The following is a 26,493-nucleotide window of genomic DNA, read 5'->3' on the forward strand; positions in this document are numbered from 1 at the left end:
GCTGCAGGGCGGGTCGCCTGAGCTTCTCTCCTCCCCCTGACTGATCTTCAGCCTCATTTTCTGCCTCCATTTTTCTACCTACTATGTAGACTAGTCCAGTTTTCTCTTATCAATTTCCTTTTTTTCTTTCTTTTTAAAAAGCATGCTCTGAAGGCTCTTGGGCTCACTGAATAACTGTCCTGGTCTTCCCTGAGGATTAGGGAGAGCAAGGCTCTTATTTTTCCTTGTATAAAGACAGTAGCGTAGGCTGGGGCAGCACGAGGCAGTCTGTTTTAGTAATCCTAATGATCTTGGAGCTGTGGGAGCCTCCAGGCGGGAGCTCCTTGCTGTGGGCTCAGGTGTGGGAGGGAAGGCAGGGCGGCGCATCTTGGGGGAAGGTGAGGATTTGGTTCTGAAACAGCAGAAGCTTTTGGCTTGATCTTGGCAAGTGTCACATGAAATAAATCATAATTCAGAAAAATGCAAGCACAGCTAATGTTAGCAGCCACAGTTGCTGCATGATTAGTGCTCTAGATTAAATTCTTCCTGGCACTTGCTCCTACTCTGTAAGGCCTCCTGCACTGCTCTAATTGGGGCAGAGAGGAAAAATCCCCTGCTGCTCCCAGCTATAAAAGACAAATTTAATCCTCCAGTCTTTGTAGTTGACATTCTCTAATTTACATCATAACCTCTGACTAGTGGAACTGGGTCCTAGTACATGATTCATCCTCTGGTCACATGGCAAGCTACTTACTTGCTGTTATGCTTCCAGGTGTAGAGTTCAAGGGCCACCCATGCCAGCAGGTAACTGGCATTAAAGGGCTTTTGATTTGGGACCAGAAGGAAACTGGTAGATGAAGATGCAGGATGGTTGCTAATTCTACTAGCTGGTTAGCTAAACTTCTTTCACCCATACACTCGCATCTCAGTCTAAAGGAATGCACTGAGTGAGCTGTCTTCTGCCCCGGTAAATATACACTAGTAATGCCTGAAGATGTAGAGAAGGCAAAAGCAGGGGTGGGTATTAAATATACTGTGGCCCCTGCTATTTGGCCCCAGTGCTGCCCCCGTGTCTGATGCCCCATGTGGGTCTGGTTTCCCATGGTATGGGGCTGGACTGGGCCCATGGACTTCCTTTCCTCCCCCAGCATACCTGATCCAGCAGATGCTCCGGCTGGTCTGTGACCCAAGCTGCATTCAGTGCAGATCCCAGAATGCATGCTGGCACAGTCTGGCCAAAGTGGCAGCTGCACTGCATGCAGTGTACACCCAGCCCGTGCCAGCAAGGTGCAATGTGCAGGTCAGATCCTAGACAGGCTGAAGCAGGTGCTGCATGCAGTGCCTACCCTGGGGTGGCTATCCCTGCTGCTCTGACTGGACCATGCATGCCACACAAATCACTTATTCCAGCTGCGCTAGGATCTGAGCTGCAGAAAGTGCAGGTCCTGCATAAGCTGGAACAGCTGCTGCAACAGGTATGCTGAGACAGGGCCAGAGGGTCAGTGACAAAGGGTGAGGGAAGCCAGATGAGTTTGACTCCCTGGGCTAAAGGGAGTGGTGAAGAAACTTGCTTTCCTGTGCATAGTTACTCAAGAGCATCACTTGGCATGCATATACAATGACTTGCACAGTTATGACTGATTACTTATATCAGTTTGAACTGTGTATTATCAGGGCACTGATGTAGATACCTATTACTCTGGTATACAAGGTCAGTGCTTTAAAATACTGTATGATTAAAGAACTAGACTGTGGTGCATTTAAAATTGCACTTTCAGGAATAGCTGTGTGGAAAGATCTGGTGTACAAAAAGGATCTCTGATAGAGAAAGTCTGTGTTTTTGCTTGGATTATACCAGTTTGCCTAGAATAAAGGAGTTCACTTAAAGGCTCTGAACTTGTCAGTGTATAAAAAAAGAGCGGCATGGGGGGGAAGCCCTGCTTAACTTGTTAGATCTGTCTGATGAAGCCTGACCACTTGTACTTTTTCCTCTACTAGTAACCTGTATGCATTATTTATCAGGAACATGTACTATAACTCAAGTCTAGAGCCTGAAGTGGCATCTTTTGATTGGCTGTAGTTTCTGCCAAGACACCATGTCTGCCATTATATTTTGGTGGGGAAAATGGCTTGACTCAGAGCTTGTCCAAAAAAAAAAAAAGTGACTAAGTGGTGGGAACCTCTTCAGAATTGATGATAGTGCTTACATTTAGTTCATATTGGCTTCCGGTTTTTAAATAAGGTTGCCAGCTTCAAACTGCATTTAAGGCTTAAATTTATGGAATTAAAATCACTTGAATACTTTTTAGGAGCAAATAATGTACTTTCACTTAAGACTGAAAACTGTTTGCTAAACATCTGGCATCACACTTTAGTACTAAACCATCTTCTTTGTGTGATATTGTCTTGGACCAGCTAGTTCCTTTAATTTTAATTTCTTTCAAAGCTGACACACAAATTTATTGAACTTTAAATGCAGGAGACTTCTCCCACTCCCACTTTAATAAAAGCTAAATGTGGAGAATGGAAAGCTACAAGTTCTAATACCTTGATGTGGTAGCCAAGTTAATTCACTAACTGAAGATAACACTTTACCTCCCCCATTCTGGACATTTTATGCAAAGCATATTTTGCTAAACACTTTTCTTGTATATCAGCACACTTAAAATTGTGTTGCCCTATTAGTTAAACAAGTACTAGATGTGTTAATGGAGATTTGGATTAAAGTTAGACTTGTATTCCAATACAGCATAACATAAGAGACATTTAAGAAGACATCATTATTTCCTGGGACTTAATCTGAACAAAAGTAAAACTCTAGGTGGCATGTCTACTCTTCTGTTAGTAAAAGGTATTAAATTAGTTACAAAAACATTTTATTGTTAAACTGATTCTCGTTGTGGATGAGGTAAATGTCTTATTTTGCATTTGTACAAAATGTTGACACTACTTCTTTCTTCATAATGAACTCTCAGCTGCTCTAAAAAGAATTCTAAAGCTCAAGAGCACGCTGGTCATCAAGAGGCAAATGACTTGTATTCACTTGTAGGAATTGAACTTAATGTTTTTAATTTTTATTCTCTTATTCTTCCCTGCCCCCCCAGGCTGAATTTGAGACTGAATTGAAGGCAGCTGGTGATAAACTTGTAGTTATTGACTTCTCTGCTACATGGTGTGGACCATGCAAAATGATCAAGCCTTTTTTCCATGTAAGTAACTGGCAAGCAATACTCACTTCACTAATTTTTCAATGGTAAAAAAACTAATGTAGTGCTTCAAAACTACTTCATTATGAGAGGTCTGACAAGTCCCCAGCTGACATAGTCAAGAAGACCTTAGTGCGGTTTGTAACCACATCCCTGACATGCTAGACATTTTTACATGGAATAATTTTAAAGAACATGCATAAGTGAGACTTTCTTTTAACTGCACTGTGGTAAATGACAGGGTCCAGAGAATGTAAATAAACCTGTTCTATTTGATACCAGAGAGCCTTGCATCGGCTGTCTTCAGAAGCCCATCTGAAATACTGATGTCATTCTGAAATTGTAATTAAGGCTAAAATGATATCGATGTTTTATATTGCTATATGGTCTGGGTAGCTGTTCAAATCTAGAATAAGTACCTTGCATTTTGATTTCCCCTAAGACAGCGGTGTCAAACTTGTCCAAGGCCTTGGACTGAATCCATACTGCAGGGTGTACTTCTGGGCCAGATCTGTAGGGCCAGCAGCAACTGCATTGTGGCTGTTTGTGTGGCCCTACATGCTCCCTGGCTTCAACACAGTATTCCAACAGGGTACTGGATTATACACTTACTTCCCCAATCTGCAAAATTGTAAATGCACATGGAAAAGCAAAGCAGCTCTACTGTATTAAGTTTGGATCCATTCCCTTTTTGAAATGGAGATGGACTGTCTCAAAAATAATCCAATTAAGCACTCTTGCTCAAAAGAAGAAAAAAGGAATACAATGTTAACTTTAAAAGCAGTTCAGTAGCAGGGAGACTACTATCTTGCAAACTAGATCAAACTAGAGAAGAATATGTGTACAGCTATAAATCCTCAACTGACCTGCCTGTGTCTGGAAGGTTCTAAACCTTAATATTTGTGTGTCCCTATAGCCATCATAATATTTCCAGAACAAGTTGTTGTGAGACTTAATGATTTGGAGGCAGAGCAGGGAATGCCCAAATAAAATCCTCCTCCTAATCCGTTCCGATTGGAGATGGAAAAGTAAAGTCATGGATGCTTTGGTGACCATCACTGACACTATACTGTTAACTGAACTCTGGAGACCAGAATTCCAGCTAGTAAAATAGCACTAATGGAAATGGGACTTCATTTTTTTTTTTTTTTATTAAGTGGGGAGGGAGGGGGAATTAGTCTTTCCCCAAAATATGAGACCAAGCTTGTGGGGGAGGGTAATAAAGCTGCAGCTAGAACACTAATCTTTGGTATTTAAATTTTAGGAACTTGTGGAAAAATATAATAATGTAGTATTCCTGGAGGTTGATGTGGATGATGCTCAGGTAAGGTCTTGAATTAATACAGTGGAAAAAATAATACTGTTGGTCATATAACTCCTGACAATAGAACTAGATTTTAACATGCAGTGTAATACTCTGTTTGCTGAAAATGGGTAGTGTTACTCTTGCTCTCGTATTTTCTTAGCTTTACAGAGCAAGAAAGCTAAGGACTGACTGACCTTTCAAGAGTGGCGGTGTCTTATGTCCTACTGGGGAAATGTTAAATTATTATAGTGGACTTATACTTGTGCATCTGAACTTTAATCAGTCTGGCTTTGTACTACTGTCTGGCAGACTCCATAGTCTTCACTGCAGGCATAGGGAAGAAAGGTGCTAACAAGATGACTTTAGCTGCTTTACCAGGACTGAAAACTCAGATTTACACTTTAAGATAGCAAGTCTTCAGTCCTGATAAGGCAGCTAAAATTTGCTTGGCCCTTACAAGTGTAACAGCACTCATAGAGCCTGCCATGCTCAGGCCTTGATCACTTAATCTTCCCATGAACTTTGGCATTACTGGACCAGTACTGTTTCCTTTTTGACTTCAGTACAAATAAACTGATGGCATGTCAAAAGGCAGGCAAGCTGTCTAGCTACTGCTCTGAAACAGAGTACAACCACTTGCAGGGATTGTGAGTTCAAGAGCCAATGTAAATTCAACTTTCTCCTTGCTGCTGTACTCTTAGGATTGTCTAACTTATCCCTGCTTCTCCCTGAAAGCTGTTTTTTGCCAATATCTATTAAATTTAGAAATGTTCTTTAGTGGGGAAAATAGAGTAGGAATGCTGTATGGCTTCAGCTTTTTTTTTTTTTTAATTGTATCAACATGAGAAATACTCATTTAGTAAGATTACATGTTGAGGGAGTTCTTACAGTACATGTTCTGATATTTGAACTGCTGTAAACAACATTAGTGTGTCAGGTATGCAGTCTGACAAGTGCACATATGACAGGCAGGCACTCTAGCTTGCAAGTTAACTTCATAGCCAAGACATGATACTGAAAAAAATCTATAAATGCTGTTTTGGCAGGAGCAGTTCTATGTTTTTACACATAGGATTAGCTTCTAATGTTACCAGATGTTTGGCATTGTTGTGGGTGGTGCCCTTAGATGGGGAGCTTTCTTGAGGCTTTTTTTACAAGGTAATGGTGTGCATTAATTGGCTGTCATGCAATCACTTGAAAGGGCACTAAATACCTATGTTGTTGATGAGTCTCACCTGACCTCTGCCAAAGAATACATATTTCTCAAACTTTCTCTTGTATCCATTCCCTTTGCTGTTAAGCAAGAGCTTACCCAAGGGTTGTGTCCCAACTGCCCCTAATGGCAGGGATTTCTTTTCCTGTTATTGCACCAGTTAAATTTGATTGGCTGAGACACAATTGAAATAATGAATGCACTGCCTTAAGCTTCAGTTTTTAAGGATTCTCCTTCTGGCCTCGGACACACTTGAGCAACAACTTCTTTAGCAGGAACACTTCTTGGAATTTGGTAGCTCAACCTATCGGTGGAGTACACCCTCACAACTTGCTTGGAATGGGACCTGACACAATGAGGCTTCCTGGTAGCTGTGTGGACTCTAAAATCCTGGGTTTGTCAAACAGTCCCTCAGAGGAAACTAGAACTAGTGATTATACTTAAGTGAGTGAGATCCTCTGAAGGGTGCTGCAGAAAGTGCAAGGAGATAAGTGGATAAGGGCAGGCTCTGGCTTTGCCTGCCTGGCCACTCTCCTGCCCCTATTACCTGGCTCCTTTGCAAAGAGGAAAGCACTGTAAGTCTCTGAAATGGGGGTACTGCTCAATTTGGATAAACTTGGAGGTGTGCCTTGATTCTGAGGGGTGCCTCTTCTTTACAAATTAAGAGCCACTGCTCTAAATCTAGAAGAGATGAGGAGACTATAGCTTTTAGCTGACTAGTAGACTCCACTGAAATGTACCGCTTTACTTGGTAGCAAGTACATGCTTGGCTCCAGTCTGTCCTCTAGCAGTTTTTAGACAGACTGCTTTCTAGTTGTAACTAAAGTTTTATATCTTAAGATTCCAGTGAAACTTCCTCTCTTCTAGGATGTTGCTGAACATTGTCAAATCAAATGCATGCCGACATTCCTGTTCTACAAGAACGGCAAGCGGGTAAGTTTCCACATTCCTGGTGGGGCAGGTGTGGGGAAAGTAGCCCAGGGAAGGAGAGCACTGGATGCTGAAATCCTTGAATCTGAACCCAGATCAATAGTAGCTATGTTTAGGCCTAGAAAGGCTTAAAATCTTAAAATTATCTTAAAATTTAGATAATTGCTTTGCATGATCTTTTGGGGGTAGGGAGGAAGAAGAATGGAATCTGGCTTCATGTACCAAGAAAGTCTTCCAAAGCTAAAGATGCTCATGTTTTGTAGAGCTTGCTAGCTAGCCTACTTGTCCACGATGCAGATGACTTTTGAACTAATAAAGCGCAAGGAAGTTAATGTATCCTGAGACTAGATTTTCTAGCCAAGAGTAATGGGTTGCTAAAATATACTTAAAAAAACAAAAACCAACAAACATTTAATAGCCGCCCCCAAAAAAAAAAAAAAAAAAAAAGCAAACTACCTGTTGAGTCCTGGACAGTTGTCTGGCATGTTGCCATTTCAGGGAAATACCTGAAATGTATGTCCCAGTTCATAATCTTCACTAGTCAGAATTAGGCAGTCTTCACTTTTGCCCCAGGACCCAGACGTTTGTCAGCTGGCTTTGTGCGACTTCTCTGCTTACCCACTGCAATAGGTTAGCATTTACCAGTTACAGTAGTAACTCTCCTGAAACATTATGAAGCATGTAATAAAACAAAAGTCAAGGTAGCCATTGATTACTGTCCATCTTTGTAGAGAGGCTGAAGTAACAATTTTTCACAACGACCAAACTGATGCACCATATTTTCTCTCAAACCCCCAAACAAAAACACGTCTTCCTCTTTCAGAAGGCAAAATGTTAAGGAGTGTGGAGGGAGACTTCTCCAGAATCATGGCAGACTGTGACACAGTAAATCCTCGTGGAAACAGTGTCCAGAAAGTATGGCACTAGAATTTTTCCTTTGTTGCATGAGGCTAGGCCCCAGACCCTTGCAAAGGGCAGTAGCAGGACTACTACTTGTTTGTTGCAAGTAGTTCGTTATGGAACTTCCGTAAATTTTGATGTGTTTCTACAGCACGAGCCTCATCAAGATGCTGATAATAGCTCCCTTGCTGCTTTGGGCAGAAGCTGCAGTACTTGACTGATAGCTATGGCTATGGGAGGGCTGACAAGACTGCACCTTCAGTTTCCTGAGCAAATGCAAGCGGTAGCCATCTTGACAGCTGCATGGCATGCAGTGTCTCTAGCTTTGCCCTTCTTTCCAGCACAGGACCTTTTTCCCAAGCTTAATAAGCACACATGTTGTGGGGAGGGGTTGGAGAAAAGGCATTGTTGTACACTAAAGCCTTTTGTGATTTGGCTTTTAAACTCGGCTTAATTGGCCCTTTGGTATTAGGTCTTTAGATGTTGTGCATCTCAAGCCAGTGGCAGTTAACTTTCTTAAACTGGCAGTGTCTTTAATGAATCTCCAGCAGTGTTTCCCTAAAATTAATTTCTGTAAACAAGCAACTGCCTCAGTAGCTACATGCAAGTTTTTGCTGTGTTAGCTAAACTTCATACATCTTGATGAGTTTTGGTCCTACTGTGTGATTATCATGCACTTCCTAGTCAACACATGTGGGCTTGGCAGTCACTTCTTTGGATAATGACAGTTTGCAGTGTAAGGACACAATTGAGAGCAGTGGACTTACTGGGCTGGGAGCTGCAATGGGCATGGAGACATGGTTCTTAAGAAATGTTTAACTTGGTGGGTACCTGTTTAAAAATACAACCAGACTCTAAAGTGTCCAAAACCTTGAAAATGCAGCTGGAAAGCAGGAATAGCCATATTTCCCCATCCACCCCCAAGGGAGTGTAATGTGGTATAACTGGAAGTGATTTGGTATTTGGCATTAATTTATCTTTTTTTTTTTTTTAATTTAATAATAGAGCTAAAATGTATAGCCTGAAACAACTTGTCGTTGCAGGTGAAGGAATTTTCTGGAGCAAACAAAGAGAAGCTGGTGGAGAGTATTCACGAACTAATGTAGCAATGGATCCAACAAACAGCGTGAACAAATGTTGACTGTTTAAATTATAGCACGTAACTTTTTCTACTTAGACTGATCAGGTTAGCTTGAAAGTAAATATCAAAATAAACTGTCCCTTCAGACTGTAAATGAGTACAATAAAATTATCAATTCTTTGCCTTCAGTTGTTGTGTGTGGTACTTGAAGCTCATATAAAAGCCTGTTTTTTTTACTGCAGTTTCCAAAGGATAAATTGGATGACATTGCCCTAATGTGCCATCATTTCTGGCAAGTGTTTAAGCCCTTCAAAATGTCCCCTACCATGAGGAGATTGGGGAAAGAGGGAGCAGGCACCCTGACCCTTATACCTCTGTCCCCTGGCACTTGCTTCCACCATTCCTGTGCTTCTCACCTACACTGTTACATGGCTGATCTGTGCAGTACCAATACCCATACAGGCTGGTGTCTCACTGCACTGGATCCCTGCTGCTGTCCCCTACCCCCTCCTTACTATACTGCTGCTGACTCATTCCCACCTTTACAGCCTTTCTTTGTTGAGAGGCTAGCTAATTCAGCTGAGTATCTGGCCAGAGCTGCAGTTCATATACCCTGTCTTGTATTGCAAAAACAGCCACTTGTACAGCTCTATTGCTGAGCATAGTAAGAGGAGCTTCAGCAGTTAGTAACATAAATCAACCACTAAGTTTCCTCTAGTCTGTTAAGATGTAACTGTTCAAGTGCCACTCTTGTACTGAGGGACCTGGTCCAAGCCTAAGATTAGATCAAGTTAGCAAAAATCTGCCCTGCCTGTGGGACAACTATACCTTTAAGCCAAAGGTATGCTAATATGTAGTTGGCCCTTTGATAAAGCTAGATTGTAGATCTCCACAGTAAAGAAGAAAAGCCTAAAGAACAAAGATCACTGTACTCCACCAGCCTCTTATCCCTAGATGAAAATGCAACTCTGCAATCCATAGTTGATAGCTTGGAGGCATTTCATTAATTGGTAATTATAAACAGTAAAATATTTTTAAAATATCCAGTTTATTTGTTTATCGTGGGTACAACGCAGTTTGCTCTAACAATGATGTCTAAAAGACAGAACTGATTTAACCTGGTTAAGATTAGGTACTATTCTTCCCCATATGTTGTTCCTGAAACTAAATGAATTGTTTTAGACACAGAATTTTAGAAGCTTCCTGCTTTTGCTGTGATCTGTGGTAAGCCTGTTTCAGGTTTGCCTCGGGGATATTTGCCAGTAGGCTTCTTCTCAGTGCAAACCCTAACTCACTGAAACTAAGGGTACCTCTGGTTTAGCAATTCTGTCAGCAGTGCAGTCCTGCAAACATCAGATAAGCAATTCAGTACTGCTAGGCAATTAGTTGGATTACAACTACAAAAATGTTAGTTTATAAGGCTCAGAATGATTTAATGAATTTATACATTACTGGCAACTAATGGTTGACTATCTGGTAATAAAACTGAAATGTCATTAGTATAATCTCCCTTTAGGTTGTAAATCTTACTCATATAAAATAGTAGTATAAAAGTATCTACATTGTACTCCATGATGAAACAGATCACATTCCCTTTACATTTTCAGTATTGCTTTTCCAAAGTTGTCTCCCTTTAGCATGCCCATGAAAGCAGCTGGCATATTTTCAAATCCTTCAGTGATGTCTTCATGGTACTTAATTTTTCCCTATACACACACACAAAAAAAGGATTTTACTCCAATTTCTAGTCATTTACTTTTAATGGTAGCTTAAACTGTTCCCCATTCTACCTTCCTTTGCCTCCTTCCCTGTATTTTGTATTCATATCACATGGTATTTGATATACTGCTCTGTGCTTTGCCTTGTACAGTATCTGATGAAGTGAACTCAAGTTCAGACTCTCAAAAGCAGATACTATGCATCTAATTTGCCTACTCTATAAGATGCAACTCAACCCTGCTTTCTGCTTGACTTCAAACTAGCATGACTAATACCCTGTCTTGACTTAAACTATTGCCAGATCTCTTTGACTTGCATAACCACAAATTTTAAAGCAAAGGGAAGGTGATAGCCATGTTAGTTTGAAGCCAGGCAGGAAGTAGCGAAGAGTTGTACCTTGTAGACTAATTCAGGCATCTCTATCCTTCCTTCTCTCAATTTTTTTTAATAATATGTTAGATCTGTAGCTGGTATATCTTAGGGTACCAGATAGTAAAATTAAGTTATATCAGTATATTGTCTAAGAGTTCTGCTTTTAATGGCATGTCCGCTGCTGTTTTTCCACCTGATGCCATAGTTCTTTTTGGAGTGACAGGCATTTCTAGAGAGGCCTAGAAGAACTGTCTTCAAGAGTGGAGTAAATATTAAATTCTACAGTGATGCACTTTGTCCCTCTGCCCTAGTAATACAGCAAACCTCAAGTGTTTCTAAGTCTTGAATCAGGCCCTCTGCCTAAAACCATGAGGCTTGAAATAATCTTTGGGTGCTTTTTGACATTTGCAGCTTTTACAGTTCAAACTTACCAGCTTTTTTCAGTAACCATGAGGACTAGAAACTTATCTTTCATTTAAAGTACTGCATGAAGGAGTTGGGCTTTCCAAGTGCCACACAGCATGAAGCTTCAGATAAAGCTATACTATGTCTCATCATTTTAAGAGGAAAGAAGAGTGTAAGAGAGAAATTGTATTCTCTCTAAACAGAACATTTTTATTGGCCAGAGGCTGAATCAAAGCAAAGCATGTAATGTAATTGTAATACAGTATACTTGCATGCATACTTAGGGATGTTCCTTGCTACCTACTCAGCCTCCTTTTTCAGCTGGTGGCCCCTCTAAGAACCAAGTTGTATTTGATGCTTGGTTTCTTCTTGGCTGCAACACATTTTAGTTGTAGAAATCCATTGCATTTTCCACACTGACTGTGCAGCCTGGTTTGGCCCTACTCTCACCTATGCTTGAGGCATGGAAAAACAGCTTCAGACATGGTTCATCTGTTACAAAAGACAGAGTCTTTGCACAGAAGAAAATGTCAACCTGAGCTGACAAATTGTACTATGAGAAACCATCATCCCTTACCTCTACAACCCATTTTAACAGTGCCTTCAGACCTTCCTCACGCCTGTTGTTCCAGCGTGAGACAATAAATCCTTCCATGCAAAGCTCTTGATAGATCATTGGAACTTGCACATAAGGTCCTGAAAGAGAGAGGAACAAGTAAAACAACAGTGGTGTTACTTCTGTTTAAAACCCAAATAAGCATGTAATAAGGAGAGACCTTTCCAATTCAGACACTGATAGTGAGGGTAGTCAATGAGTAATCAACTCAAGGCTGCATGCTTGACTTATTCAGTGAGATCATTCAGTATTTGACACTAAAGGTTTTGGGTTTTTTTTTTTACATGGAGACAGGAAATTTAAAGGCAAAATACTTAAAGGTGTGAAGTTAAAAAGTGCATTCAAATCTGCATGAAGGATTCGTTTAGGAGTAAAGTGGCTTTCGTTTGCTTTTGCTTAGCCCTAGGGAGATTTAAGGCTATGTTTCTTGCATAACAGCTCAAATGCTTAATCTTTTTTGAGGGGGAAAAATCTTACAAATCTTGCTTTTTAATGTGATATACATATATAAACCCAACCTGTCCCCAGCAATAAAGGATTACATTTTCAACAGTGCCTACATGACTTGGGAGCCTTAGAAACCCAAGTCCCAGTGAAAACTGACAGGATTTGTACTTCAAGGCACTTTTGAAAGTGATGTAGGAAGCCTAATTTTCACTCCCAACTCCTACTGACTTCACTGGGGGTTTCACACGGCAGGAAGGAATCTCCCAGGTCAGCTGGGGCCAACCTTTTTGGCAAGCATACCACAAGCTAGCCCCATACCAGCCCTGGGTGCAACTCCAATCCCCTATCCCTGCCTGATTTGCTCTTCTGCTTTCTGCTCCCTGTCCAATCTGCTGCTGTACTGCCTGTCCCCTCCCTGATCTGCTGTGTGGCACACAGAGGCTGCCTGTGCCACCTGTGGTACACATGCCACAGGTGGGCTGCCGCTATCCTAGGTCATCAAATCTAGTCCCTGCTGTTGCAACTGCGTCAGGTGATCACTTCCATAAACTGATCAAGCTCCATTGTAACACAACACAAACTTATCTTGCAATAAAAGTAATATGGAACCATAGCATAAGCAAGGTCTAGTATAACAATTATGGGCATGGATTTATATTAGTGAGATTCCATGTCAGCTTTAAAGTATTCTAAACAAATATTCTCAAGGTTCAATACATAACAAAGGGACACAAACAGCCATGTTTGCTCCACTGTAAATTACTGTTGGTCCTCAGCGGTGTTCTGGGGACTCAGGAAGGTTTGTGGAGCTTGTCCCACCCAAATCAACTACTCGTTCTAGTGAGTTTAAATACAAACAGTATATGAATAATAGTTTGGTATGGGTAAAACATATCAACCCAAGTAATTAAATCCTCATTATTAACAAAAGTTTTAATATCTGAAATAGAAAGAGGTTAATCTTGAATTTACTAAGTCCTAAATTCTCAAAAGCCTGTAACAGTTGACCAGCCTGTCAGGGAAAAGAACTTCTTAGCTAGGTTTAAAAACTAAGTTTCAAAGAGAAAACTTAATTTTCTTGGTTAATCTGCAGCTAGGCCATTTAGTAAGAGCTGTAGTTCAAAGCTGAACAGCAAAGATTTTTAGCTGAACCTGCATTTTTATACTCAATTACCAGGCTCAACTTCAAAAAGCTTGTTAAATAACACTAGAAAATAGAAATATGCTTAATAGGTTATTTCATCACTAATATTAACATGAACTCTATTTTGTAGGGTTATTGAGTGTAACTTGTTTGTTATCAAGCAGAAATGCCTCTTTTTAATCACCTATATAGGCTGCACTTGCCCTAAACGAGATCTAGCTGGTAAAAACCACTAAATGTCAATAAGTGACCCTGAGCCAATTTCTCTTAGCCTGGCTTTCTCTTGCCTTGAACTCTTCTCACATACTATATTTTATTTCCTGCTCATTTCCATTGCCTCTTCACTTACCAAAATCTGGTCCAGCAGATGCAAGCAAATGCTATAATATATCATCAGTCTTAAACAGCTTAGGGCCTATTGCCCCCCCTCCTCTCCCCTCCCCTCCCAAAAAAAACCCTGATAGACAAAAATGAGATGCATACCTTTCTGGGGCTCTTTGTCATTGTATAGAGAGATGGCTCCACACACTGCAATCCTCCCATATTTCTTCATCTGTCTGAGAGCAATGTCTGAAAACTCTCCACCCACCTAAAGTAGCCAGAACGACACAGAAACACAGAAAAACCACATTGATCATGCAAAGACTGATTCGTTAAACACTTCAGCATGTAAAATGGACCCAGTGAGCAGATGGAGGTGATTTAGAAGCTTCTGACAAGCTAAGTTAGGTGTTTGCAAGATGAGGCACTTGGTCAATGTCTATCATATTCTCTATTGTATTTGGTCTCCTCTAAAAGCCAGGGACTGACTCAAGTGGCAAATTTCAGCTCCAGATCTTAACTTTCCCAAACTTAGGGAATTTGGGGTTTGGAAGTACAGGCCCAAACTGACTTCTGCAATCAGTTATGTCACAAACCCTATTTTTGGCACCCAGATTACTGCATCATACTTTGTAGAATTATGACATAAGTCTTGTTCTGAAGGGTAAATCTAAATAAACATGTAAGACAGGATAGGAAAGGGACTTACTGTCCAAGCAGCAAGATGAGCATCTCAGTACTAATATAATTAACTCCCATTCATAGGTTGCATCTATATAGATCTATATCCATATATTAGTGGTGTTTAATCAAAATCATGGAAAAATGGATTTTGGGTTACTTTTTTAAATCCAAAAATTGGGGATTTTTTTTTTATCAGAGAAAACCAGGATCCCTGCAAGTGGCACTCTTGTTAAAAACCCCAGTACACTGTTGGCTTTTTTTGGCAACAAGAGCACACTGTTGGCTCATATTCAGGTTATGGTCTACTGTAACCACCAGGTCCTTCTCTGCAGTGGTAGTCAGTCATTCCCCGATCTATATTAGTGCACACAATTATTCCATCCAAAATGCAGCACTTTGCACATGCCCTTGTTGAATCTCATCTAACTGATTGCGGGCTATTTCTCCAGTCTACCCCAGTCATTCTGGATCCTAGCCTTAGGGTGTCCACAACACCACACAACTTGGGGTCATATACAAATTTGCTAAGCTTGCATTTGATATCATAATTCAAATCACTAATGAAGATATTAAACAACACGGGACCCAAAACAGACTATCAGGGAACCCCACTTGATACCTCCTCCCAACTATACATCAAGCTATTGATGACTACTTGTTCAGTATGATGACCCAACCAGTTATATATTTACCTAATGGTACTTTTGCCTAGTCTGTATTTCCTGAGCTTGTTGAAAGCAAATGTCATGAGAAAATGTCAAAAGCCTTACTGTGGTCAAGGTATACCACATTGACTTCTCTCCCCTCATCTATAGAACCTGTCACCTTGCCATAAAAGGAAATCAGGTTGGTCAGATATAACTTGCTCTTGGTGAATCCATGACATTTCTGATCACTTTGTTCTCCTCTAAGTGCTTCACAATAGCTTCCTTGAAGACCTGCTTCATGATCTTTCTAGGTACTAAGGGCAGGCTAACTAGGGCTGTAGTTCCCTGGTTCTTCCTCCTTCTTTCTTAAAGGTGGACACTATACTTGCCCTTTTCCGAGACTTAACCCAACCTCCACAAGTTCTCAGCCAATGGCTCTGAAATTATCTCAGCCAATTCCTTCAGTACCATTGGATGTATTCAATATGACTTTACCTCCTTGATAGCATCTAGCTTCTCTAAGTAATTCCTAACCTGCTCTGCTGTTACTCTAGGCTATTTGTCTCCTTCCCTATATTTGTTGCCAAAGATCATTTGGTACCTTCTTCGTGAAGACTGATGTAAAATATGCATTAAATACTTCAGCCTTTTCTGCTGTCTTCCACATTCTGTAAGAGTCTATGGTATTTCCGCTGTTCCTCTTATTTTTGACATACTTTTAGAACCACTTTTTACTGCCTTTTATGTCCCCTGCCAATTGCATCTCAAACCATGCCTTGGCCTACTTAATCTTCTTCATGAATGCCTGTGTGAAATTAATACTCTTCTCTAGTAGTATGACCAAATTTTCACTTTTCATAAGATTCCTTTTGGAGTTCCAACTCATTGAAGAGATTGCTATCTAGCCTGACTGGTCTCCTATTGCACTTCCCATTCTTCCATCACATCAGGACAGCTTGATCCTGTGGCCTTAAGAGGGCATCCTTAAAGTTCAGCCAGCTTTCCTGGACTTCTTTCCCCTTAGACTTGCTTCCCAGGGGATCCTGCCCACCAGTTCCTGATGTTTGCTAAAGTCTCTTTTGCTAAATTTCAGTGTCCTTATTCTGCTGCCCACCTTCCTTCCTACCCTTAAGATCTTGAATTCTATCATTTTGTGATACACCTCTTCAAGATCTAGAGGTCTGTAAGAACCTCCAACAGTTTCTCCCTAAAAAGTTCTCTGCCCTGTCCACGAATGAAGGCAACATTTGAGGAACTCTGAGATAGGTTTAAAACCACCATCCATCTGGTCTGTCCTTAATTCACTGGATATCCAAGCCCTCCTTAACCAGAAGAGAATGGTTCATTCTGCTCAGCAAGATGATACCTCATCTCAGCAGAAGCAGATGTTCGAGCTCCTCAAAACTGAAGTTCAAAGGAAGATCCAGGAAATAAAAAAGCAGTGGTAACAAGTTAAAGCCAAGGAGATGCAGCTCTATGCTGACAAACATGAGATGCATAGCTTTTTCCAGGTAACAAAAGCCATCGGTGGCCCAACTTCCTACGGTCCTACTTTCCTGCAATTGCAGGATGGCTCGATACTCCTTAAAGACAATGAAATTATCCAAGCTAGATGGAAAGAGCACTTTAAGGCACTCCCATCAAGTCCATCAACCAGCACCCTGGAAGGGGATCCCTCACCAATCCTCCTATTCTAGAAGAGGTCTGGAGTGCCATCAAGGAAACCAAGAACAGGGCTACTGAACCGGATGGCACACCTGCTGAAATCTACAAGGCTGGCAGTGAGGAACTGGTACGGAGAATGAATTTATTCTTGGAATTTGGAACAATGAAGAGGTTCCTAGGGACCTGAGGAATGCCAACATGGTGATTATATTCAAGAAAGAAGATAAGTCTGTGTGTGGGAACTATCAAGGTATTGTCCCCATTTTCACAGCAGGGAAAATGCTTACTTGCAAACTCCTAAACCATCTTCTACTTCTTGCTGAGGAAGTCCTGCTGGAATCTCAGTGTGGTTTCAGACAATCCTATGGGGGCAACTCACATGATCTTTGTTGCCTACCAGGTCCAGGAAAACTGTCGGGAACAATGTCAGAACCTGTACATGGCTTTCATTGACCCTGCCAAGGCCTTTGCTTGCACAATCGTGAAGCCTTGTGGAAAGTACTGGCCAAATTTGGATGAACTGAAAAGTATATCAAGATCTTGAGGCCTTTCCATGACCAATATGACTGTAACCATTTTATGTAGTGGATCAGAGACAGATTTGTTTGTCATCTAAACTGGGGTCATGCAAGGGTGCATCATCACCCTAACTCTGTTTTCCACTTTTTTTGAGTCATCCTAGTTCTTGTTAAGGACTGCCTTTCTCCTGGAATTGACACTGAATATGGAATGGATGGAGGGCTCTTCAATCTGGGTCATTTTCACTGAAAGACCAAAGTAATTAATACTATAAGGCCGCATTGAAGGCATACATCAAGAAAACAGATGCCGACATCAAGAGCTGGGAGGTGCTGGCTGCCAACTGACTCCAATGGCACCAAAACTTCAACCATGCAGAATCTCATTTTGAGGTAAAGTGCCTTGCCCTTGAAGCAGAGAAGAGAAAGCAGAGAAAGGAAAAGGAGAGGAATCCCAGCCTGCGGCCTGCTTTCTCCTGCAGAAAGAGCTACAACTTCTGTGGATGGAATCTATGGCTCAAGGATTGGACTCTTAAGTCATCACAAGACCCACCAATGAGCCATGGTAGAGATCATCCTCAAATCAAGGGATTGTCAAGGAATTGTTCCTTCCTACCCTTAAGATCTTAACCTCTATCATTTCAAGGTCGTTGTCACCCAAGTTACCTTTCACCTTCACATTTGCAACCAATTCCTCCCTGGTTGTGAGCAGTAAGTCAAGAGCTTCCCTCCTTTTTAGCTTCTCTACCATCTCTCTCAAGAAGTTATCCCCAACACACTCCAGGGAATTGCTGCACTGCTGTGTTCCTTTCCCAGCTGATGTGTGGAGTCTTGTGTTGGAGTCTTGGAGCCATCATTGACTCCAAGATGAACATGGGCCGACAATGCGAGGTCACAGTCGGCAGGGCTAACTGGACCTTATCGTGCATCCACAGGTGCATCTTAAGTAGGTCCAAGGAGGTGATCCTCCACCTCTATGTGACACTGGTCAGGCCACAGCTGGAGTACTGTGTCCAGTTCTGGGCACCCACTTCAGGAGGGATGTGGACAACATTGAGAGGGTCCAGAGGAGGGCCACTCGCATGATCCGGGGACAGCAGGGCAGACCCTACAATGGGAGGCTACGGGACCTGAACCGGTTCAGCCTTCGCAAGAGAAGACTGAGGGGGGACCTGGTGACCATCTATAAACTCACTAGGGGGGACCAGAAGGGTTTGGGGGAGACCTTGTTTCCCCTAGCTCCCCCTGGGATAACAAGGAATAACGGCAACAAGTTGTTGGAGAGTAGGTTTAGATTAGACATCCATAAGAACTACTTCACTGTCAGGGCGGCTAGGATCTGTAACCAACTTCCAAGGGAAGTGGTGCTGGCTCCTACCCTGGGGGTCTTTAAGAAGCAGCTTGATGCCTACCTGACTGGGGTCATTTGAGCCCAGTTTTCCTCCTGCCCAGGCAGGGGGTCGGACTTGAAGATCTACAAAGTCCCTTCCGACCCTACTTCTATGATTCTATGTCCCAATATTTAAAACTCCTATGACAACCAAGTCCTGAAATTTGGAAGTTTCCAGATGTTTAAAGAAGGCCTCATCCACTGTCTTCTGATTAGGAGGCCGTAGCCAACAGCCAGCCAGACATGCCCCCTGGCTGCTCTCTCCACTGAGATGAAGGTAGAAGGATGTGGCAGCGTTTGGGCACAAGAAAGGAGGCCCAGAAGATGATCAGTACTGAGATATCAATTGGTCAAAATCTTGAACATAAAGAACAAGAGTTTGAGATGGAAGGAAAAAGGTGGCAAGCATAAGACTCAAGGAAGAAGAGACATGATCAGAACAAAGGACAGGGAAGGCAACTATGACAGTGACCTGGTGAAGGCCCTGCAGAAGAGGCTGCAGTAGTTCAGATGAGAAATGAGATTAACAGGTGGGTGCATTATATAGACACATCTAACAAGAATCCCTTCAAGTCTGAAAATACTAGCTTGGGTTACTGGTTCTAGATGCAACTGTTACTAAAGGGTTCAACACAGGGACTGATTCTTGCCTTTTCAGTTACACTTGCTTTTCATAGTTGTAAATGGCTATTAAACATCTTCAAATCAGACTGCCAGTATTTTGCTCTCACTTTGTATGGTTGTAAATTGCTACCCAACGTGACAGGCAGTGGAAAAGACGACCCTAAGACCAGCCAGTGTGATAGACTAGTATGAAAAGAATCAGGAATTACTGCTGATATTAGTTGCAGTCTATACCAGACATAAAGCACTGAAATTATCATAGTTTCAAATTACTCAACAGATAAAGGAGGGATAATTATTTAAACACTGAGAAAAAAAGGGAACGCTAGTTTTCCACAGCATTCTCGGTATTATGTAGCACTATTTCCAAGCCCAGTTTTGTAACGTGCTCTGTGAAGCTTGGCAAAGTTTCATTGGCTACATCTTCTTTTTCCATTTGATTGGCAAACATAGAGGTTTTTTCCCTGTGTTTCTAAACAAAGATTTCTTCATTTTTGTTAATTTGTGCACCAGCTGCACTAGTGTCAGCTCACTTTGGAGCAAAAAAAAGATTGAGAGTACTGTTCCAAAACTAAGCAATTTCCAAATGGCATTGCTCAGTGCTTCAGGAGAGCATTAAGGGTACAGGAGTTCCAGGTTTCTTTTATTCTTACTTCCATTTTCACCTTTGTGATTTTCAGGCTTTGTACTTGAATATCTAATGTTACAGGCTTCTCCCCCCAACCCCTCACATTTCGATTTTGCTGTCTCATGACTTGATCCTTCTGCATTTTACAGGCCGCATGAGTGGTAGGGAAGCCATCAAGTTTTACATTTAGTTTTGCGAAATAGTGGAAATGCCCTGCTACCAGAGGAATGCTGAATAGCACAGCTATTGTTCAGTAAGATAGACTTTAATAGAAACAAAGGCTGCTTTTCTTAAACATTCATCCAACAGCTACTGAACAAGCTAGGAGATAAAAAGTAAAACATTGCTGACAAGAATTTAATGATGTGATGTGAGATCACATAAAAGGGAGCCTGGATTTTAAGTTAGCCAGTTTAGATGCACACAATAACTTGACTTGTCCTGACTAGAGCTTTAGAAGTTACTAGTTTATGGTGCTAAAATGATCTAGCTCCCATGGCCTAACACACTTTAAAATCCTACTCTAGACAAAGCCCGAGTGGTTGGAACGAGCTAAAACAGAATCACCACTAATGAGATCTTGGAATTTGTGATTATTGTCCTTCCCTGTCCCACCAAAGAAAGGGAAACATCTAAGATACCACTGGTGGAGGGGAAAGGGGCAAGTCTTTAGCTCATGTAAACCAGTAGAGCATTGCTGAACTGAATGCATCTACAGTCATTTACTCTATCTAATCATCAGACCCAGACTGAATTCTGTAATTATCTCCTGGGATGAAGCCACAGTCCTTATAAATAAGGATTTGTTATCGCTGACATTTTAGGGACTCTGTCATGTGGCCTAGAGTGGGAAGGGGAAGTGGAATGTGACAGCAATAGCTGAACCATTTCTCCTTAGCATGTTGAGTGGTGCCAAAATAAAAAGGGAGATGGATGGGAAAGTGAGTAAGAAACTCTTTAAAGGGCTACTAACTGCCATAGATTCTGTGAGTTCACTGTTTTTCCTGGGAAAAGGTCAGACCCTCATTTTCTTAAGAAAGGCAGCCTTTGCAGAGACTGAGGGAGGCAACAGCACTGAGGGAGAGAAAGGAGGCATGGAATCTGCCTTTTCAAGTCAGCTGGTACTGGAAGAGATGTTTTAAACACTCATTCACTTATTTAAGAGTTTCACATAGGTTTTTGTAGTAAAATTAAGGGTATTTTGATTTTTTTTAGATAATAGCTTGCTATTTCGTTCTTTTTTTTCTTACCTTGCTGTATCAATGTATACCATGGTACTACATGCTAGCCAAAGGTGGGTAAAATATGGCCTATGGGCCAGATTTGACCCACCAGGCTATTCTATCCCTCCCACAGGGCACCTAAAAAAATTTAGAAAATTAATATTTATCTGCCCCAGCTGCCTGTCAAAGATGACAGGAGACAGGGGCAGTAGGACCCAGGGGAAACCATGGCAGACTTCTGCAACAGCAAGGCCTGCCCAACCCTGCCCCCCCGCAGCTGGAAACCCTTGCCTAGCAGGGGCTTCTGGCCTGGGACCATGGGGCTGTTTGTGCCTCCCTGTGTCAAAGCAGGAAATTCAGGTAAGGGCAGGGGAGGAACATGGGTGATTGCCCCAGTCCTCGGGGCTGGGTCAGCTCCTGCTGAGTCCTGCAGTCTGACCATGCAGCCAGGAGCTGCAGGGTGCAGAGCAGCCGGTAGGCAGGTAGGAAAGTGGGCAAAGCGGTGGGGGCAGGGGGGGAGTGGAAGTGAGCAGACGTGTGGGAGCACAGGGCCTGCACCAGTGTCCCAGAGCCAGCACTGGCGGGGCCTAGAGTAGGGCGGCAGGAGCGTGGGATGTGGGCTGGCAGGGGTCTGTGGAGCCAGGTTGGGCTGCAGCAGCAGAGAGAGAGAGGGGAGCCTGCCCGGCTTCATAGAGCCCCTGCTGGACGGAACCCCATGCTCCTGCCACCCTGCAATGGGCCCCACCGGCACTGGCCCCAGGACACCAGCATGGGCCCCACGCTCCCATCCGGTTGTCACTGGCTCCTGTGCACGCACTTACTCCCAGTCCCACCCACCCCAGCCCCTCAGTACAGGCAGGGACAAGCACGCACAGCCCCGACCCCGCATGGCCATGCTTGCCCGCCTGGGCCGAGCAGCGGCAACACAAGGCAAACTGCTGCTCAGCATGAGGGAAAAGCAGCCCCTTCCTCTCCCCGTGGCCGATACTTCCTGGTGCAGCTGGCCAGAGCCCACGCAGGGTGTCCTGTGCGTCTGCTGCATCACTGGTGCCTCTGGGCTGTCCCACAGGGCAGCAGTGGCAGCAGAGAGCAGGCACAGGCAGCATTGTGTAGGCTCTGAGTGGCTGAACCATGGAGCACTGGCAGTAGGAAGGGGAGGGGCCGCTTTTCCCCTGCACTGAGCAGCAGTTTGTCCCACACCGCCAGTGCTCAGCCTGGGCCCCGCTCCAGCTCTGAGCTCACCCATCAGGGTTGAGCAGCAGCAGCAGCTGGGCAAAAACTGCTGCTTGGAATAGAGAAAACCACCCCCCGCCTCGCTGCCAGAGGTCAGTGTTTGCTTCAGCAGCCTGGAGCCTGCACCACGCTAGGCTGCAGTGTAACTCCTTCATTGCTGCTTGTGAGTTGCCCAATGCAGCTGCTGCACACAGCAGGGGGAGGCTTTTTTCTCCCACGCTGAGAAGCAGTTTGTCCTGCACCACTGCTGCTCAGCCCAGACAGGCGAGCATGAGGGTGTTTGGGGTTGGGGCTGCATGCACTTTTCCCTGTTTGTAATGCGGGGCTGGGGCAGGGGGGACTGGAAGTGAGCAGGTGTGTAGGAGCCAACGACAGCCGGATGGGAACATGGGCCCACGCTGGTGTCCCAGGGCCAGCACTGACTGGGCCCAGAGCAGGGTGGCAGGGGCTCTATGGAACTGGGCCAGCTCCCCTCTCTCTCTGCTGGTGCAGCCCAGCCTGGCTCCACAGACCCCTGCCTGCTCATGCCCCGTGCTCCTGCCACCTCACTCCGGCCCCCACCGGTGCTGGCCCTGGGATACCAGTGCGGACCCCATGATCCCACACACCCACTCGCTTCCACTCTTCCCTGTCCCTGCCACCGCTCTCCCCATTTTCCTGCCTACCCGCCAGCCACTCTGTACCATGTGGCTCCCATACCCACAATACCATACTCACACATCCCTACAAACCCCCATACCCATCCACCCACAGGTCCCCACATACCCCACACCCACACATCCATACCCCCCGACAACACTGCACACCCCACACAATATACTAGTAAGACTGCATTTTGAGCGATTATGCAATCATTTCTACACATACAGCACAAACGCACACAAATCAGGACAATTTTGTTTTTTAATTAAATTAATATATATTATTATGGGTGTTTGATTTTTGGTATATAATTTGGGGTTTTTTCCCCTAAAATGACAAACCCTCTTCCCCAAAGGAGTACTTCCAGGGGAAAGGGAAGGACTTCCAGTGGCAAAGGTCAGAGGTTAGGAGCAGGACTTCTGGTCTCAAGATGACAACCAAGGAGCAGTGCTACTCATGTGGCCCTCAATAGCTTGCCAAAACTCGGTAAGCAACTGTCCACCCAAAATAACTGCCTGCCCCTGTGCTGGGCAATGAACAGACGTGGTAAGGGACAGACCCTACCTCAAAATGCATATAGTCTGAATGGGCAAGATAGACAAAGGGGCACAGGAGAAAGGTAGGGAGAGTACTGCTCCAGACCAGGAATCAAGACATCAAGGGGGGAAGCGATTTGCCCATGGCTGCACAGGAAGTTTGCAGCATGACCAGGAATAAAACTTCAGGATACCAAGTTAGAGCCCAAGACATCTTATTCCCACAGCGGCCCCATGATCAGTCATGGACAGTCCAGCTCCTCTCCCCCTCCTCCGAACAGGGAAAAGTAAAAATGACTGTAAAAATCAACTCCTTTTTCAGGAAGCTCCCAAGCCAGCACCTTTGGCTTGTGAAAGAGAGATGTGAACAGGAGGTCTGAAAAAGAGGACTTAAGAACAGAGGGTCTCTAAGGGGACTGGTTCTCAGAGAGCCTCTCTTTGGTGCTCCCACTCTACCTGCGAAGTGAAAGCAGTGGCAGAAAGCTGCTCATTTGTCCCCTCCCCCTACCCATTTGAGCTTACATTATCGAAGTAGCAGTCGTAGCCGCTGGGGGAGGCCTTCCGAAGGGCTTCTTCCAAGGATCCTACAGTCTTATAATTAAAAGCTTCATCAAAGCCAATTTGTTTCAGATATGCAACCTTTTTATCTGAGCCAGCACAGCCAACTACTTTGCAACCCTGTCAGAAAAGAAAATATACCTTAGCCCATGTGTGACTTCAGCATAAAAATCTATGTATAAATGGATGTTACATTGCCTTCAGGTAGTGGGGATTTAAAACCCATGCCTCTCCTTGTTTCAGGCAGCTTTTGAATGCTGCAGGGTCCTACTGGGGACCATTGCTCTGAACCACCCCATACAAGTTAGCAGTTTGGGTTCCTATCTGTTCCCTGATTCTCTGTTCTGCCCATATCACACATCACAGATGGGAGGAGAGGACATGCTGCATCCCTGGCAAAGGATATACAGCCCATCCAGGTCCCTGGGTAGATGCTTATGTAGTCAGTTCACACTGAGCTCAATGCTGCCCTGGTTTCTTACTGGTACCCAAGCTAGGTAATGTATGGCTACATCTCAATCCCAAGGTATGACTGCAACTCAAAAAGGTATTGCAATGTAGAGAGACCCAAAGAGACATCTCATCCCCCTACTCTTATGCGTTTCTGCCTCTTCACCCCTTCCCTAACTTGGCCATCTGTGGTATTAATTATGAACAATTAAAGCCACTTACTCCAATTTTAGCAAGTTGTCCCACAACTGTGCCCACAGCCCCTGCTGCTGAATTAACCAGCAATATGTCTCCTGGCTTTATCCTGCAGATCTCGAACAGGCCAAAGTATGCAGTGAGGCTGTGAGAAAAGGAAACCATATGCCATGTGGATTAGTAAAGTGGTGACAAACACAAAGGTGTAATGTGGTCTCCTGTCTAGGTGGGGATAATTCATTCTTTCAAAGGTTCATCTTCGCCATTCTGTAAGAAGTACTAAAGTACTTGTTAAAATAGCTTGTGTTTTTAATTAAAGGGCTTCTAATCTCGTAAACATATTTGCTGGATTTACAAAGACATAATTTGTCCTGGAAAAGCAATTCATCCTCACCTCTCTGAGGACAGTCAGATTTCAGAATCCTCATTTCTCTTGTAACAGTTAATGGAGCTAATTCTCCCCTTGATTCCTGCAAATTCTGATCTCAGTAACACAATGAAAAACCAGAGTAGCTCCTTGGCTTTAACTTAATTACTTTCCTTTATACTAGTGAAGTAATCTTAGACTTGGATCTAACAGAGATAGTTGTATCCTGTAAGGGAAAATCAGGCACAGGGTGGCTACCAGCACCTCTCTGCTTCAGGCATCTTCAGGGTCAGCAAAGTATAGCATTGAAATGTAACCATTTGGGGTAGTCTTTTGGTTAAAAGTAGCCTGGAAATGCAAGGGACGACTCCATGGCCCCGGAGGCCCCTCCCAGTCCTATGTTACTATGTTCACCTCTAGCTTTGACAGACAACGGAAGCTTTTCCAGGTACAAGTTACATTTCAAAGTAAGCAAGTCTGCATGCCTAGCATGTAAACCAGATGGCACCTTCTCTGCTATGCACAAATAGGTCCTGGGTAGCAAACTCCTAACATTACAAGCTGGCTTCCATTGGAGACAGAGGTTCACACATTCAGGTCCTCAGAACTTCACCCCAAGATCTTTCTTTGAGCTCAAATTTCCCAAACAGACTCAGCATAAAAGCTGATCTGTTTGTAATCTGAACGTGAACTGCCCCCATGTGGGAAAAATACACATCTTGCCTGCTTTTAAAATAGTTTTTTAGAAACTTTTGTTTTGTACTAATAAGCAAGTTGAAAGCTTGGATGGTGCTCAATAAGGCATCATCTTGCTAAAAAAAAGAATTTGAGAAAAGCAAAAAAACCCCACCGAGTTGTTTTTTTTGTTGCCTGGTTGTTGTGTAAGTGGCATGGCCTGTCTCCTGCCTCTAGAGCAGGGGTGCTGCTAATGTGGATTTCTCTGAGAGTTACTCTGTAACTGTTTTTGGGTCTGCTCAGTCCAACTACCTTTGAATTCTGCAAGAGCCTTTCTAGGGACTTCAGTGTACATTGGACTGAGTCTTTGATCTTCTTTTTATTTCCAAAAACAGTTTCAAATGAAGGTGTAGATAAAATTTAAAAAAAACCCTCCCATCCGGAGGATAGAACAAAATTCAACCCCTTTTCAAGGCAAGGACCATCTCAGACTACTCACTGGTTCAACTCAAGTATTGTGAAGTGACACTGACAATCCCCCATGCAGCAAAGTTCAGCTGCCCTCTGTCTGTGTGCCCTGTAACTCACCCTGGCATACCAATAGTCCCAAGAGCCAAAGATATGGGGAGTGTCTCTGGCCAGGGAGTAGGCAGCAGCTGCAGGTCCTTCCCATCAGAAATGAAGTGGGTTGTCCAACCTCCATTAGCCACAGCAAAGGCCCCTATATGGTAGGTGGGATTCTTGCTTTCCACAATCCTGCAAAAACAAAAAATCACATGTCACAAGTGTTTCCCGTTATTGGGCACCAACAGGCACCCC

The 26,493-nt window shown here is 43.4% G+C and overlaps 2 protein-coding genes across 5 annotated transcripts in view; one reads left to right on the forward strand and one right to left on the reverse strand.

Moving 5' to 3' along the window:
• TXN (thioredoxin) overlaps nucleotides 1-8,803 on the forward strand; it is a 9,064-nt gene extending 261 nt beyond the window's left edge. Inside the window, exons 2-5 of one of the 2 annotated variants that reach the window (XM_006027703.3) lie at nucleotides 3,084-3,188; nucleotides 4,450-4,509; nucleotides 6,572-6,637; nucleotides 8,578-8,803. In XM_006027703.3, the coding sequence (XP_006027765.1) occupies nucleotides 3,084-3,188; nucleotides 4,450-4,509; nucleotides 6,572-6,637; nucleotides 8,578-8,640 (294 nt within the window). In that variant the 3' untranslated portion in view covers nucleotides 8,641-8,803. The remainder of the gene's footprint in view (nucleotides 1-3,083; nucleotides 3,189-4,449; nucleotides 4,510-6,571; nucleotides 6,638-8,577) is intronic. The other variant, XM_006027704.3, reaches the window with a different exon arrangement.
• An 843-nt stretch (nucleotides 8,804-9,646) lies between these two features.
• The window catches only part of PTGR1 (prostaglandin reductase 1), a 44,782-nt gene continuing 27,935 nt past the window's right edge, over nucleotides 9,647-26,493 (reverse strand). For all 3 annotated transcript variants that reach the window (XM_006027706.3, XM_006027705.3, XM_006027707.3), the window contains exons 5-10: nucleotides 26,263-26,430; nucleotides 24,660-24,777; nucleotides 23,952-24,107; nucleotides 13,802-13,907; nucleotides 11,689-11,807; nucleotides 9,647-10,321 (exon numbers count right to left, since the gene is read on the reverse strand). In XM_006027706.3, coding sequence (XP_006027768.1) covers nucleotides 10,211-10,321; nucleotides 11,689-11,807; nucleotides 13,802-13,907; nucleotides 23,952-24,107; nucleotides 24,660-24,777; nucleotides 26,263-26,430 — 778 coding nt within the window. In that variant the 3' untranslated portion in view covers nucleotides 9,647-10,210. The remainder of the gene's footprint in view (nucleotides 10,322-11,688; nucleotides 11,808-13,801; nucleotides 13,908-23,951; nucleotides 24,108-24,659; nucleotides 24,778-26,262; nucleotides 26,431-26,493) is intronic.

Source organism: Alligator sinensis, unplaced genomic scaffold, assembly GCF_000455745.1.
Source record: "Alligator sinensis unplaced genomic scaffold, ASM45574v1 scaffold371_1, whole genome shotgun sequence".
NCBI classification, from domain to species: domain Eukaryota; kingdom Metazoa; phylum Chordata; order Crocodylia; family Alligatoridae; genus Alligator; species Alligator sinensis.